The sequence below is a fragment of the Apis mellifera genome, linkage group LG13, assembly GCF_003254395.2.
Source record: "Apis mellifera strain DH4 linkage group LG13, Amel_HAv3.1, whole genome shotgun sequence".
NCBI lineage: Eukaryota > Metazoa > Arthropoda > Insecta > Hymenoptera > Apidae > Apis > Apis mellifera.
In genome coordinates this window covers 667,083-685,640 of record NC_037650.1, presented here as the reverse complement: position 1 = coordinate 685,640, position 18,558 = coordinate 667,083, and the positions used below count along the sequence as shown (strand labels likewise).

Genomic DNA, 18,558 nt, shown 5'->3' with positions numbered 1-18,558 from the left:
ATTTCAAAAATTTCATTCATCAATTTCAAAGAATCAATATGAAAAATCTAGAATTACCTAATATAAATATATTTAAATCAATTTATAATATAAATGATTGACATAATATATCGATATGGACATATTTGTTACAATAAATAATTTTTTAATACAAAAAGTTATTGTTATAATTTATTTTAAAAAAAATAAAAATCAATGATTCAAGTTATAAAAATTGCAAAAATTTTTAAAAATTTGTAAATCAAAATTTATAAAATTAAATTAAAAAAATTTTTTTTCTTAAAAGAAATGTATTTAATTTTAAAATTAATTTCAAAATAAATCGGAAAGAGAATTTCACCAGAAAATTATATAATCGTTTTAAAATTATAGAATAGTTTTATATTATATTTTATTAAAAAAAATCAATATTTTTTTTAATGATAGAAAATATACTTTTTAATTGATGTAGCTTTATATATATATATATATATATATATATATATATATATATATATATATAAAATATATATATATATATATATTTCTTTTATTATAATTTAAAAGCTAAAATATCGATTAAATATAAAATTCCGATTTTTTTGTAGAAGAAAGGATTAAATGTAAAAAATTCTTCTCATAGAAAAAAAATATATATCAAATATATAAATATTTTTATCCACACATATCTACACACGCGCGCGTATTTTATTTAAACAAAACAAAAAATAAAAATAAAAATTTTAATTTCGAAATGTCTATTCTAATGTATATTACGTTAAAATCCATATTAAATTGATTAATAAGAAAATATTAATAAGCATATTAATATTTTCTGTTAATATTCACGAATATTTATTACAGTTTATTCGAAAAACTGTAATTTAAAATAAAAACTTATTTCGCATAAAAAACTTTTTCTATTATTATTTTATTCGTCTACTTATATTAAATTTAAACAAAAGATGATGTTATGTTTGAGAAGATTAAGATTCGTTTTCAAGAAGAATTTAAAATTCGATATTTAAAATTGTATATTTTTGACATTTTAGTCTGGTTTCGAAACGGAAATCCAATTCTAAAGGTGACATTCCACGGTTAATCAATGATGTTGGTTTGAGAAAATTTATAATAATTATATGCTGATCAATTCCTGATTGTCAGCATTTTAATATCTTTGTGCATTAATTACCAATTCAATTCAAGGACTTTTCTTTTAATTTGTATCAGATATTGATTGGGTTATTATTGCTTATTTTGATCCTCTTAAATGAATAAGGTAAGAATTTTCTGAGAGCACAAGCTTCACTTGTAAATAGAGGCTTATGATGAACATGTCGTAGTCTTAACGCTGAATACGACAATTAGTTTGTAAACACGTGCTTTGACCGTCGGACATGATTACTTATTGTTACGTGTAAAAGAAATTTCAATGTGAACACGTCCGCTGGATACAATAAATAGTTTCTTATTAATTAAGCATCGTTCTCTGACCATTGGATTATCACGGTTATCTGTTATGACATTGTGAGAGAAGTTGTTCTCTTATAGCACACGCATTACATGTGTAATCCACTTTCCATCTAAGAAATACATTAACAATCATGAATCCAGCCTCTTCACATACACAAATATATACATCTCAATCGAAAGGACATTTGAAACACATATATATATGAACTCAATATATATATGATATATATATACTGAACAATTCACCTCATTATTATGAGAACGAATAATATTGGAACAATATTATTATTCTTAGTATTTGTGAAATATAACGTATATTTCTTTATCTTTTTAAATAAATTATTATATTCTATGACTTTCATTCCTCTAATACTATTTTGTATGTTTCGTCAGTTTTTCAAAAATCTTTGTTTAAATAATTAATATCTATTTATGTGTTGAATATAATAAGTTTCAATAGAATTGAAATTTTCTACAAGTATAATAATATTATGTAATATTAATAAAAAATATGTAATTTTTTATATCTTCTAAGATAATTTGTTCGATTAAAATTTCCATTTGATTATTATATATATAATTATTATACCTATGTTTTGAATATTATATATTTTCTTATTGAAAATAAATAAAAAATAAATCTATATAAAAAAAAGATTATAAATATACATTTATCTAATCATATACAAATATTCTGATAAATATTTCCAGCAAATTTATGTACTTATACTTGTATTCTCATCAATTTTTTTATATTTGTAAAATAATTGCAAAAATCGCAAATTTTATTTAAATTTTTTGCAGAAATTAAAATATTAAATCATGCTATAACATATAATATGTAATTAGTATATATATATATATATATATATAATACATCTATAATTTTTTCAATTTTATCTTTATTTAAAAAAATATAAAAAGAATTTTTTTTAAGAACAAAATAATCATTAACTTCAGAAATCATTATAATCATTTTTGTTTAAAGATATTGAAGCAGAAATACAATTTTAATTTTATGATTTTATATAAAATTATTTTATGTAAAGTTTTTTAAAAAATTTTAATATTTTCACAAATATAAATATTTTTTGAGTCAAAAATTAATAATCAAATATTAGATTTATTGATCTTTAGTTAAGCTTTTTAAAATTTTTAAATAGGAATATTTCAAAATGCAGATAAATTTGATATTTTTTGTTCAAATATATGTTATAAAATTTGACATATATGATCGACATAAGAAAAATATAAAAATAATTCAAGAATCTTAAAATCATCCGATATTGTATAAATTTTACAATTATTGTTTCGTGCAATTATTCTCAATATTATTCTATATTTCTTTTATTCTCAATATTATTATTTATTTTAAATATTCAATATTTAAAACAAAGTACATGTTTATTAATTCTTTAAGATAATATATTTTTATATAGTTGATATATAAATAGTGTTTTTAAAATGAATTTAAGCTTTAAAAAAATGAATTTAAAAGAATTCATTAGACTAACAATTATTGCTAGTACTCATAGTTGCAATAATTATGTTTGAATATTATTTTTAAATGTTCCTTTTTTGATTTAGAAAAATCGAGAGATATAATTATTTTTTACAGCGATTTATTCATGGACTTTTATTAATTCGTTCTACTACACTTTGAATCTGATGTTTTTTCGTGTAACGAATATTTGCATCTGTAAATTCTAAATCAGTACAAAATAGAATATATTTCTATTTTTTACTGTTAGGTAGTATTGTATAAAAATCAAGTTACTTGACATAATGATTTAGTTAATAAAAAGTCTATTATTGATTTTATGATGTATAGAAGATTTTTCTATAACACCTCGTACAGCTTTGATTGTTAACCTTATAGTGATAATAAATCATGAAATATTTGTCTCTTCGGTTATCCAGTGTATTTGTTTTTCTTTATATGCGGGCATCAAAATTATATCTCTTATACATTTATACTATCATTCAAAAACTATAATGAACATTATAGAATAATAGACAAATTCATCAAAGTTAACATTTTTGATGGAAATATTTAAATAATTTAATTGTACAATACAATTGTAATTCAAGTTCCAAATCAAATTTTTGGGATTCTTTTATTACAATATTTTTAAATAGTAAATAAAGATATAAAATTGTATCAAAGTTTGCGATTTGCAAACTTTTTTTTTCATATTATTTTTCATTTTAGTTTTTCATACTAACCAATTTCTTTTTGATTTTTTAATATTTTCCCAGTTAAAATCAATAAATATTTAAAATTAATTGTTTCTTAGGTAAAATGTTATATATTTTATCAAAAAATAGTTATTTAATTATCAATTTCGAAAAATATGGCAGCTTCAAATATTTTCATTGAGTTTTAGTAAGAACGAGTATGAACGAGTAAATAACTAAAGTTTATTTGGTGTAAAATTTTTTCATTATACTTTAGAACAATATCGATTATTTAGTGATATATAAATTCTTTGTGCGAATTTTGAAAATGTGCTTCGAACATTTATCATATATAATTGTAAGGTCCAGTGTAATATTAACAATATTATTATTATTATTATCTTCACAATTGCTGTTTTTCACAAAAAATAATGATAATAATTAAACAAAATTCTAAATTTTCAATACACAATTTTATTTGAATAGTAAGTTTATTTCTTCTGTTTTTAAAAGTTAAATGAAAAGGACTCTTTATTTATATGTGAAATTGCAATAAATAAACTTACAAAATTTTAACTTTAATCAGAGCAGTTTTTTTCACAATCATTTTGAAAAAATTTATTATATATATAATAATATTATAAAATTTATTTATTTATACAATTGAAAAATATTCGCTTAATTGTATCTCAACAGATTTTTGAGATTCTTTCGAATTCAAATGTGAATCGAATTAATTTTAATAATCAATTTATTCTAGCTATAATATAATAAATAGCTATTGATAATTTTGAGTTAAAATTCGTTACTAATTCGTATTTTGTATGGAATATATCAAATGTTATTTACAAGAAAATTAGTAAAAAAAAAAAAAAAAAAGAATTTGATAATATAATGACAATATATATATAAATTTTCAAAGATTTTATATTATTGTTTATATTATTCTATAATTAAAATCTACTAATAATTAAAGTCAATTTTAAGTATTATTATTTTGTTTTTTCAGACTCGTAATTGATAGATAGAAATAAAAATAAATGTCAAAAATAAAAAAAAATGTAATATCATATAATATATTTTCAACTTAATTTTCTCTACAATATAATGAAAAAAAAAGAATACATTTTTAAAAAACAAAGTAATTTTTGTTTCGTTTTGAAAACGGATTTTCAAAGATTTTATTAATTTTTATTATTTTTTTTATTCATTTTACATTTAATAAATTTTTAGTAATCTATTAAATTGTTAAAAATTAATCTATTAATTTTTGTTAAAAATTTTTTATTACAAAAATATTTTTATATAAAAAAATATTATAGAAAAATATTATTTGAATATTATTTTAGGAATCTCTGGGTAATCAGATGTGTTTCTATGTATTTTCGAATATCTTGCGCAACTAATGTTTTCGTCCTACTTTACTACATGATGTAGCGAGTAAATATAAAAAATATTCAGGAGGAAGATTCGAAGATAATTGTTGTATATATGTATTCAATAAATTATGCGTTTCTTCTTCGTAATCAAAATAGATATTCGATATACCTATTTTGTCATAAATTTCTTTTACACGTTTTACTTTTTCTTCATCAGCTACTCCATAACATTCCTAGATGATATTAATATTATTAGTAATTTCAGTAATTAGTATTCCATTAGAAGAAAATGAATTTGAAATATTATTTATGACAAATTTACTTTTAAAATTCTTTTTTGTTCAGCTGTAGCTCGCTCCAATGCTATCACAATGGGCCATGTACATTTTCCTTCTTGTATGTCAGTTCCACTTTTTCCTCCAATTTCTTCTTTACTGTAATAATCCAAAAAATCATTTTGTACTTGAAAAAGATGACTTATTTTTGTTAGAATTTTTTCTGCTTCCCGATGCATTTCTAGATCGATTATGCCAGCCTATGAACAATGTATAATTAATATAAAATAAGTAAAAAGGAATAAAAAAATTTATACTTCTAATATAAATATTACAGTTATAAGAATTAATAAAATCAAATGATGCAATTAAATATACTTACGAAACGCATAGCAAGACTGAACGGAAGTATAAATGAGAAATAAGATGTTTTATGTTTTATTAGATGATTGTATCGATCCATAGAGAAAAGATTAAAATTCGCGTTCTTTGCCCAATCTGTCGATATCAATATATCTAAACATTCACCATGCGCTGTTTTTGTATGATACTGTTTTAAAATTATATAAATATTTGATAAATCGTACTTTAATAATTTTTTACATTATTTTAAAATATAAATTTATATAGAAAAAGATGTATGTATATAATAAAATTTAAAATTATTTTACACAAACATTTTGAAATTGTTTTATGATAAATATTCATTATGTAGAAACTCGTTTTAACAATGTTAAACGTATTTTTACTAATATTTTCATTGAAAAATTTTTTATTAAAATTGATAAAATATGTATTGAAGGAAAAAGAAGCAATAAATTATTTAATGCAATTAACAATTTTTATGCTTTTAATTTAATAAGCAATATATATTATGAATATTATATTAATAGATTCAATATATTTCACAGAAGAAACACAATTTTATTTAAAATCAATTAATTTATATATATATATATAACTTATATATGTTATTTTATTTATTTATTTCTATAAAAGTATAAAAACAAATATAAATATGTAGAAATCAGATGAAAAAAAATCTAATGTATTTAAACTTCGAAAACAAAAAAGAAAAATATTTAAAAAATCAGAATAGAGAAGAAAATATAATTTATTGGCTTCAGTACTTCTCAATAGTATTCTCATGTAAGAAATATATATAATTAAAAATTCTCAATGTGATATTGTTTTCATTTTGTTACTTAAATATTATTGTCAATTTCAAATCTAAAATTTCATTATTTTCTTTTTTTATTATCTTTCATATCAACAAAACGAATATGATATCCTTGAGATTTTTTTTAAAATATGAAAGAAATTAAAAATAAAGTGTTGAATTAGGCGAATAACAATCTATTGTAAAATGGTAAATATTCATGAATGATTAATAAACAAAACTATTGTTTGTACATTTATAAAGATAATAATTACATTTTGATAATATACAATGATCTTTTTTTTTAATTTGAAATCATAGACTATACATTATACACTTTTCAGCTTTGTACATAAAATTATTTCTATATGCTAAAATTTTTTCTTTAAATTTCCAATTTTTGTAGAAGTTTTATTATCATTATTATTTTCTTTAAAATTAAGATTGTGCAATAAAATGTAATAATTTTGGATTTATTAATAATGAATTAATTTATAAAAACAATTAATAATGAATATATGAATACAATAATTATTTCTTCGAGCATATTTTATATAAATAAAAAAATTTGATACTCACCTTCAAAAGTATATCCACGATATCTGTATAACAATTTTTCGACTTGAAATGTTTCTTAATAAGCTTATATATACATGTTTCCAAAATTAAACCGTCATTAATTGCACCTAATCCAACTTTTACATGCCAAGTTGGTTGATTTCGTCGCATGTTTGCATTATCTAAAATATCATCTATCATTGTGTGAAACGCTTGCATCTGTAATAACAATCATCTATAAACTTTGTAAAGCTTTTAAAAGAAAGAAAACTTTTTAAAGAAAGAAATAATATAAATTTAAAATATTAAAGAATTATATGATATCAATTTTTGTTTTATTTATACAGCAATATATATGTTTGTCAACTGGAAAATAATAAATTCTAAAATAATATAAATTAAGAAAAAGAATAAAATAAAAAATTACTATTTCTATACTCCAAGCTAAAATACGAGCTAAACGAATATTTTCTTCCGTTAATTGATCTTGAGATGCGAGCAATTTATATGCGATTACAATTGGTACTGATCTTCGTTTTCCTCCTTTCGGAACAGTATATTCCAATAGCTAAAAGTTAAGAAATATTGGATATTTAAATATAGTGAATATAGTTTCTAAATACGAATGTAAAAAAAAGAAAATATATTGGCTAATGATACATATATATATATTAGGTATATATATGTATATAGATATATATGTTCAAATATTGTACAATCGATTCAATTATTTTAGAAAGCAAAAGTTAAAATATTTATCATATATATATATCAAATCTGCCTTGTCTGTATATCTCATTTCTCGAAAAAACTTTAAAATAATAATAATTTACTTATTTATTAACAATATTAATAATCTTAAAAGTAATGGGAGTTGACATATATATATATATATATATAAAATGGAGTATATTTTCATATCAAATTAGTGTTTAATATTTCAGCACGATAAAATTCTCATATAAATATAATAAAAATTTAAATTTTTCACGAAAATATATTTCTTTTCAGAAAGTAATTTTAGGTTAATAGAAGTTGCAATTCTAAACTACATCGTGATTTACACAAAATAATCTATACTGAAGTATTTGTTTTTTTTAATTTTTATTTATATATAAAAAAAATAGAAATATGTTCTATATTTTTATTTTAAATCTCCCTATCAATATTTTTCAGTTTCTCTTATAATATATAATGATAATTATAAAGAAAAATAATTATCAATAAAATTTTTAAGAATTAGAGTAAAAAGAGTATCAATAATTAAATTAATATTTTGTAATTATTTCTATTCATATCTTATAACATAGTGATAAAATGTGTAACTGTTTATATTGCAAATTTTGAGTGAGCTTAATGATTCACTCCAATTGTTTGTTATGACTCTTTGATAATTAATTAAATTTTGCGATTTCTAAGTGATGCTTAATTGAATATGATCTGAATTTCGTAACAATAAAATTATGTTCTGGCTGATTTTCTTGCAAAATGATTGATAGAATTTGAATAGAATAAATTCTGACTTCCTTGCGAAATTATCACGGACATTGGTTTTCAATAATTTAATAATTGTTTTCATATACTAATTTGTATATTTTATTGCACAAGAAATTATGATACACGATTCAAAATTATATTATTTTATAGTATATAATTTAAAAAAAGAAAATAGATACTTCTTTTGTCCATTTTTTAACATCTGGTAATTCTTCATTATATTCTTCCGATAATTCACGGAGAATATCGGGCCACATAGCCATTAATTCATTTCTTTCATCTTTAAACGAATTGACATATTCTTGTACATTATTTGATCTGAAACAAAGGAATTTTATTATTAAATCATTTCTGTAATTTAAACAATTAATAGTCATTTATTTATTTGCCTCTCATATGAAATAATTTTATTGTTAAATGGAAAGGTTATGATTATAAATAAAGTTTTTAAAATATAGAGGCATCATTTGTTCTAAAATTTGTATATTGTTTTAAATTTTATTTCTATTAAAAAGTTGATGAAATATTTCATATAATTTTATTTATTTCAATGATTTCGATCTGATATCTTATTTTATTTTATTATTATACATTGTTTAATGTTACTTTTTTTCTTGTATATTATTTATTTTTTAAATAATCCAACTACAAAAAGAAAATTGAATTGTTATATGTCTAAATCATGTTATGACATGGCTTTTATAAAACATCAGTGACATTGAAAATATCACTGCGTCTCTTAAATAATGACAGTTCCTAGCTGAACCAGACATTGCGAACTAGCCTTCAGATGATTGCTACTCAAAAATGATAAACAATAAAGGAAAGTTGATTCACTGTGAATCTTGTCAATCGCAGGTTATAAAATTAAATTAAGCTATTTTTTAATAAAACAAAAAGTTAAGATTGTTATTTAGTACCATTTTAATCAAACTTTCTAAAATTAAAATTTGAATTGTTCGCGAATAGTAAATGCTCGCAAGATTTAATAATGATTTTCTTATATCAAAATAATTTTCTCATAAATATTTTTCCAGATATTAGCATGCAAAAAAAAATATTGTGAAGAGTTAGTTCCTGATTTTCAATAGAGAATTAGTATTCTTTACATTTTTTGGAAAATTTCTTATATTCATTTATGTAAATAACTACACAGTAATTGAATATAATATGATATATTTATGATAAAATAAATACGGTATAATACAATATCATTAATTAATTTAATGCTTAATATATTGACTTGAAATATAACGTAATATATAAATATATTTTTTTTTAAAGATTAATTTAATTTAATTTAAACATTTCTCTTCAATTTACAAGTACAATAAAAAAAATTATAGTATATATATATAAAAAACATTTTATTTACAAGTAAGTATGAAATTTTAAAGACGTATTTATTTTATAACTAAAGTATCTTGATTCTTGATATTTCCACCATAATAAATTTTTTCTAATATTTATAGAATTAAAGATTTTTTGTGTATTTCGTTCACACAAATTGATATATCTTGATAAAATATAAAACATTTTTGTAAAAAATTATATCGAATTATATCAATGAATAAACTATAAGTTATTTTCTTTGATACTGCAACGTTTGTGCACCTAATCGGCTTTAATATATAGCTTAGGTTACCGTTATTGGACTGTACATATGACGCGAAGGAGGGATGTCAAGTTGTGTAATAATATTCACATTAATTTTTTTTCATATAATATTTTATATTTAATTTCAAAATTTAAATCAGATAGAGATTTCACCAAAATAAAATTAGAATCTTTTTATATTTCATTCCTAAAAGTTCAATATTTTTTTTAATGGTAGAGAATACAGTTTTTAAAAAATTTGTGAATGATGTAGCTTTTTATATGTGTGTGTGTGTATGCGTGCGCGCGCGCGGGCGTACGCTCGCGTATATTTCTCTCATTATATTTTAAAAGATAAATCATTGTAAAAAAATAAGTTTCCATCTTATTTGAAAAAAGAATTAATTATAAAAATTTCTCCTTATAAAAAAAAGGGATGTATCAAATATATAAATATCTTTATCAAATTCATATCCATATATATATATTTGTTTTATTTAATATACAAAAAAAATTTTAATTTTAAAATGTATATTCTAGATCTGTACTATCAGAATCCATAATAAATTAATGTTGAGAATTATGAATTAATTAATAATATTTAAATATCATCAAAATCTTTTATTAATATTTCTGAGTATTTATTAGTCCCGAGATTTATGATACTTTATTGGAAAAAATAATTTCTGTCATAGAAAAAAATTTTCTATTATTATTTTATTGATCGTCCATTTTCATTAAGTCTAACAAAAAATGATGTTATCTGAGAAAAATTAACTTAATTATTATTATCCAGAAGAATTAAGTCTACATTTAAAATTGTGTATTTTTGACATATTTTGATTTGATTGAAGCGGAATTCGATTCCAAAGGTATCATTCCACGATTGATTCATTGGCGATTAATATGATTTTAGTTCAAGAAAATTTATAATGAATATATGCTAATCAATTCCTGATTATCAGCATCTTGACATCTTTGTGCACTAATTACCAATTAGAGAGTAAAATTTGAGAATCAAATATATCGATTTGTGAAATTTTCCATTAACTTGAGTTAGGTTCATGATATTGATCATGTCAATATTTATTATTATCATGCCCCATTCTGATTCTACCAATTTAGGAAGAAATTTTTTAAAAGCACAAATTTCAGTTGTAAACATATTATGAATTCATGATAAACATGTCGTAAACTGGCCAGATACGATAAAAGAGAGTTTCTTTGTAATTAAGTAGGGTCCTTTGACCGTTAGGCAAGATTACCTGCTATTGTGAAAGACTATAACTTGCACTACATGTGTAATCTCTTATACAGTGCTCATCTTTAAGAAATATAATTATATATAATTATATTCACGAAAATTTCTTTACACACGCACTTGTATGTATCAGAAGAAAGAGCAATCAATCTGTAAATGTACTTTTCAATTCACTGTACTTCATATTACTGTGGGAGTGAACAATATTGAATTGTTATTTTTTTAGTACTTATAAAATATAACGTTTATTATTATCATTTTTAATGACTTATTTTTATCAAAAATTTTTTTATTTTGTTATATATTTCTAGATCGATTATGCCAGCATATGAATAATATATAATTAAAGTAAAGTAAGTAAAAAAGAAAGAAAAAAATCTATATTTTTGTAATATAAATATTAAAGTTATATTAATTATTAAATTCAAATAATGTAATTAAATTACGAAATGCATAAGACTAAATTTCATTTCATTCAATTTCAGCACGATGCTTCTAATTTCAAAATTAATCATTGTTCAAACGAAAGAACAATTTTTAATTTTTATTTTAAAAATTCAATATTGACTGTATCTTCGAAGATACTAGCAATATCTATAATTGTTTAGATTATTTAGATAAATGTATAAAGGAGATAATATGTAACATGTTTTATGTTTCACTAAAGTATTATATATCAATTTTATTACAATAATTTAATTTACCATTACTAACTACTCAAAGTACAGAAAAATGTAGAAACGACGGTTGACAGATTCCTAAAATAATATTCAACAATATTTTTCTTAAAATCCTTTATTGATGAGTTCATATCAACAAAAAACACTGATCACTAATCACGAATTATCAACGCGCAGACTATTCGACCGGAAAAATTGATTATATATCATTAAAAGTCTTTATAGTTGATTATTCTTGACTATGCAATGAAATGAATGATAAATACGATTGATTGGACGTTGCCTTCATTGTTTATTTTCTGGTGATGTTTCATCTATTAATTTAATCAATTTAATGTTATGCAAATCTATTAAGAATATCTTTAAAGATAAGGATATATACCAGAATACTATCATGCTAAAAAAGGATTTCAAGAATTTTCTTGAATGACTGATTTTATCTATTTATTTAAACAATTCTTTTTTAATTTAATATAATTAATGTAATATAATTGTTTATTTCTTTTTACTCAAAATATGTATTTTTTATTAGTAAATAGAAATATTTGTTACATGTAATACAGTTTCTTCGATATGTTGGGTTAATTTATTACATATATATCGTGTTCAATCAACATGTAGCCAACATTATTTCGCGTCTATGTACTCTATGATAGAATAATATTTTATTGTTAGTAATTTGTTAATAATATTGAAGATAATAACGAAAATTTTTGCATATGAAAATATAGTTTGAATATAAAAAAATATATATTATATATATTATATAAAAAAATATTATTATAAATATATCGCTCTATATTAATTAAACATATTTTTTTTGTGAGATAAAATTAAATATTTCTCTACGATTTATAACAAAATATATAATAAAAAAATTATAATAAAAATATTTTTACTTACGTATGATATTTTAAAGGCATATTTATTTTATAAAATATCCTATTCTTCTGATTATATCCTATTTTTGATCCTTGGCACTTCCACCATAATGAACTTTTTCTAATATTTAAATTTATAGAATTAAAGATTTTTTGTGTATTTCGTTCACATAACGGTAAATTGATATATCTTGATAAAATATAAGACATTTCTGTAAAAAATTATATGAATGAATGAATATAACTTTTTTTTTTGATACTCCAACTTTTGTGTGCTCAACTTGAGAACTTTAATATATACCTTAGGTTACCGTTATTGGATCGTAAATGTGACGCGAAGGGGGGATTTCAAATGTGAAGCAATAATATTTATTTTAATTTTTTCTTTTTTGCTATTTTGTCACGAGAGATGATAATTTTTATTCGAAATTAATTGCTAAAGAATATGTTGTATATGTACATAATATAGTTAACCATTTCAATATTTTCATTTATCAATTTCAAGGAATTAATATGAAAAATCTAACATTATCTAATAAAAATATATTCACATCAATTTATAATAAACAATTAATATTATATTTCCATATAGACTTAAATGGTCACAATAAATAATTATTTTTTAATATAAAAATTTGCTTTCATGATTTATCTTTTTTTACAATTCTCATCATTATTATTAATACTTATATCATTGAAAAATAAAAATCAATGATCGAACTTACAAAAATTGCAAAAATTGTAAAAATTTTTAAAAATTTGTAAATAAAAAACTACAAAATTAAATTTTCTTTATTTAAAAAAAATATATTTAATTTCAAGACTAATTTCAAAATAAATTAGAAAAATAATTTCATCAGAACAAAATTATAAAATTTGTTTTATATTACATTTTATTTATAAAAAATCAACATTTTTTTCAATGATAGAAAATACAACTTTTACTTTTAAAAAATTTTTAATATTGTTATATTGTTATAGAAGTTAAAGTTGCTGAAATTTTATTTTTGATTTTATTATTCAATGTTGCTAATAATACCACTACTCCATAGTTGGTATCTATTTGTTTTTTTTCCATATACATATTTCAAATGTTTTGTAAACAGATACGCAATTACCTATAATATAATATATTTATTCAGCTAAACCCATACATTTTTTTTATTATTTTCACGCTCAGTTAACATATATATATTTTTCTCTCATGTTTTGTCAGCTAAAACATCATAAAAATATAAATTTCCGTTTTTTTCTTGAAGAAATGATTAAATGTAAAAAATTCTTCTCATAGAAAAAAAAAGTGATATCAAATATATAAATATCTTTATACATATATTTGTTTTATTTAAAATAAAAAAAAATGAAAATAATTTTAATTTTGAAATGTCTAATTTCTAGATGTATACTATCAAAATCCATATTAAGTTGACATTAAGAGATCATTAATATTTACGTACCATCAATATCTTTTGTTAATATTTCCGAGTGATATTTATTAGTCCTCGAGATTTATGATATTTATAATATTTATTTATAAAAAATAATTTCTCATATAGAAAACTTTTTCTATTATTATTTGTCATCATTATTGGTCATTTACTTCTATTAAGTTTAAACAAAAGATAATATTATTTGAGAAGATTATCATTTTCGAGAAGAGTTCAAAATTCAACATTTAAAATTCTATATTTTTGGTACACTTTAGCCTAGTTAGAACGGAATCTAATTCTAAAGATGACATTTCACTGTTTGACTCAACTGCGATCAATGTAATACTAATTCGAAAAAATTTAAATATATGTTGATTAATTCCAGATTGTCGGTATCTTGATATTTTTGTGCACTAATTACCAATTTAATCTAAGGAATTATCTTCTAATTTAAGTTACTATCATTACTAATACCATTATTATTGATTATTATCATGCTCCATTTTTCCAATTGAATTAAGAAGAAATTTTCTAAGGATATGAATTTCACTTGTATATAAAGGCTCACATGAATACGTCATAATATGGCTGCCGGACACGGTAAGATAGTTTCTTTGCATTTATCAATCATCATCCTTTACCACCATTAGATACGATTACGTGCCGTGACATTGTGAGAGTCTCTACTTTCTTGTAGCCATGCGCAAAAAGTATAACCGTTTAGACGGTCCACTTTGTATCTTAAGAAATACATAAGAAATAACCACGAGGATCAATTCATTACACATATACACATGTATATAGCCTCAATCGAAAGAACAATCGACACATGTATATGTACTTAACAATTCATTGTATGTAACTTTACATTACTGCGGGAGCCAACATATTGGAATATTATTCTTTTAGTACTTGTAAAATATAAAGTTTATTATCTTTAATGACTTATTTTTATCAAAATTTTGTCTATTTCGTATATTTCTGGATCAATTATGCCAACATATGAATAATGTATAATTAAAATAAAGTAAAATTAAATTAAATTAAAATAAAGTAAAGTTAAATTAAAAAACAAAGAAAAAATCTATATTTTTGTAATTTAAATATTAAAGTTATATTAATTATTAAAATCAAATAATGCAATTAAATATAGTTACGAAATGCATAACACTGAATTTCATTCGTCACGATGTTTCTAGTTTCAAGATTATTATTGTTCAAACGAAAGAGCAATTTTTAATTTTTATTTTAAAAATTGGGACAACATTGACAATATCTTTGAAAATACTAACGATAATCGTTTAGATTATTTAAATAAAAGTATAAAGGAGGATATAACATGTTTTATATTTTACTAGGATATTGAATTGATTTTATTATAATAATTTAATTTACTATTATTAATTACTCAAAGTATAAAAAAATATAGAAACGACGATTGACAGATTCCTAAAATAATATCCAATAATATTTTTCTTAAAAACCTTTATTGACGAGTTCATATCAACAAAAAACATTGATCACTAATCACAAATTGTCAACGTAGACATTGTCAATGCCATTATAAGTGATTACAGTTAATCACTTGACCATGCAATGAAGTAAATGAAAATACGATTGATTCAATGATACATTGAATACATACTTTGTGTTTTTATTTTTTCTGTATCATTATTTTTCAATGATGTTTTATTTATTATCAGTTAATTGTTATGCAAATCTGTTAAGAATAAGTTTAAAGATGAATATGAAATATCGTCGAAATATTATCAATATTAAAAAAAGATACTTAGGAGAAGGGATTTCAAGAATTTTCTTGAATGACTGATTTTACCTATTTGTTTGATCAATTCTTTCTAAATTTAATATAATTAATATAATATAATTGTTTATACCATTTTATTCAAAATATTCAAAATATTTCCTTTATATTCAAAATATATTATTTTATTAATAAATAGAAATATTTTTTATATATAATACAGTTTCCTTGATATGTTCCTTTCATTCATTTTAACATTTAATAATTTTTAAATTTTTAATAATTTCAGCAATTTTTTTCCTTTCGGAACATTATATTTCAATAAAAGTTAAGTAATATCGTTTCGATATTTAAATATAGTGAGTTTCTAAGTATTGTTCATAGTATTGTTTCTAAATACCAATGTAGAAAGAAGAGAATATAGTGGCTAATGATATATATATATATATATATATATATATATATATATATATATATATATCATATATTATACACATATTAGATTCAAATATTGTATAATTGATTCAATTATTTAAGCCATTAATTCATTTTTTTCTTCTTTGAATGATATATTGCTGTACATTATTTGATTTAAAACAAGAGAATTTTAAGAACAAGTTTTTTGATTATTTCTTTAGTTAATATTTAATTCCCCCTTATACAAAATAATTTTATTGTCTTTATTATCAAATAAAAAGGTTATTATTATGAATAATGTTTAGAAAATATTAAGTCAAGACATACTTCAGAATATATATATGGCGACAATTATTTTTAAAAATAATTTTTCTTGAAAACAAAATATAAAAAAATTTTATTCTATATTTTTAAATGTATATTTTTAAATTTTTTAATGTAGAATAATTGTTCCAGTCGAATGAATTATCGATAATAAATATCATCATTTTTATGCTGATTTAGAATTTCTTTTTGTCAATATAAATATATTAGACATAAACATATTAGATACAATTAAAAGTAATATAGATATATAGTACAGATACATATGCATATAATTACATACATGATTTCATAATAATTCACATAATTAAAACATTTATAAAATTGAAAATAATTTGTTTCGAAAACTAAATAAATTATTTTCTTCAATTAATTAATTGTTTTCAAAGAAATTTTCTTCAAATAAATGATATCAACATATATACAGATTATACAGATTATAAAGAAAAAAATTGTCCTTAAAATGAAAAAAGTTTATATTTATTTATTTTTTTTTTATTTCATTTATGTATAATTACTTGAAAAATAAATTTATATTTCGAAAAAATCTATTATTGAACTTACTTATTAATCCAATAAGCACACTAACATTTTTATTATCGTACTAATTATTCTAAAATATTATTTTATATTATTTTACGAAAAAATAGTTTTTATTTTAAAAACATATGATTAATAAGACTTTTTATAGAATTTTTGTTTCATAAAAATTGCCGAAGAAGAGTAAAGTATCAAGTAAAACTGAATTTTTTTCTAATGCAATCCTTTGAATCTTGTGAAATCTTTCGTTATATCTTTGAATGAATTTTCAATTAAAAACAAACATTGATCAATTATGGAACGCATAATGTAACTGTATCTTCCGAAAGAGCCGATTGTACCTTCAAAAACTAATTAAATGTTATTCGTATAGGATGAATAAATCGCATTGATAGTGTAAATCACAAATAAATTGAAAATAAAAATAGCTAAAAAATTCTTGGAAAATCTCTCCACAATTATTGAATTTAAGAAATCTGTAAGAAACATCGTAGCTATATTGCAGATCAGATATCTAAAATAAATAAATTTAAATAAATTTATTTTTTTTTTGAGAAATAAAATTGTACATTCCCTTTAATTTATATATATGATAAAAAAAATTATAATAAAAAGATTTTTACTTACATATGATATTTTAAAGACGTATTTATTTTATAACAAGAGTATTTTATTCTTGATTCTTGGCATTTCCATAATGAATTTTTTCTAATATTTAAAAAATTGTAGATTTTCTGTGGATTTTATTCATACAATGGTAAATTAATATACTTTGATAAAATGTGAAATATTTCTATAAAAAAATTATATCGAATTATATCAATGAATGAACTGTAACATTTAATACATTTTCTATGATATTTCAACTTCCTTATGCTCAGTCGGCTATAATATATAGCTAAGATTATCATAGAGTGCATATGACACGAAGGAGGGATATCAAATAATAAATAAAGTAAATAAATAATAAATCATAATATTTATATTAATTTTTCTTCATTTGTTATCTTATTTTATTTTAATTTTTTCTTGGATTTAATTGCTATAGATATTGTTGCATGATTATTTTTTTTATGCCTGGATTGATCCTTGAATTGACGTCTTCGATAAGCTTTGATGAGAGATCTTCTGAATTCTCTATGAATTTTAACATTGGTCTTTTCTGATCC

General features: G+C 20.4%; 1 protein-coding gene across 1 annotated transcript; it reads right to left on the bottom strand.

Moving 5' to 3' along the window:
* Positions 1–4,977: 4,977 nt before the first annotated feature.
* On the bottom strand, positions 4,978–10,001 carry LOC726969 (farnesyl pyrophosphate synthase). Its single transcript, XM_026444620.1, has 7 exons — positions 9,874–10,001; positions 8,678–8,816; positions 7,429–7,569; positions 7,023–7,220; positions 5,667–5,834; positions 5,332–5,544; positions 4,978–5,242 (listed from the first exon to the last, which is right to left on the bottom strand). The coding sequence occupies exons 2-7, from the start codon at positions 8,759–8,761 to the stop codon at positions 5,033–5,035; spliced, it is 1,014 nt and encodes a 337-aa protein (XP_026300405.1). The 5' UTR covers positions 8,762–8,816; positions 9,874–10,001; the 3' UTR covers positions 4,978–5,032.
* Between the last annotated feature and the right edge of the window lie 8,557 nt (positions 10,002–18,558).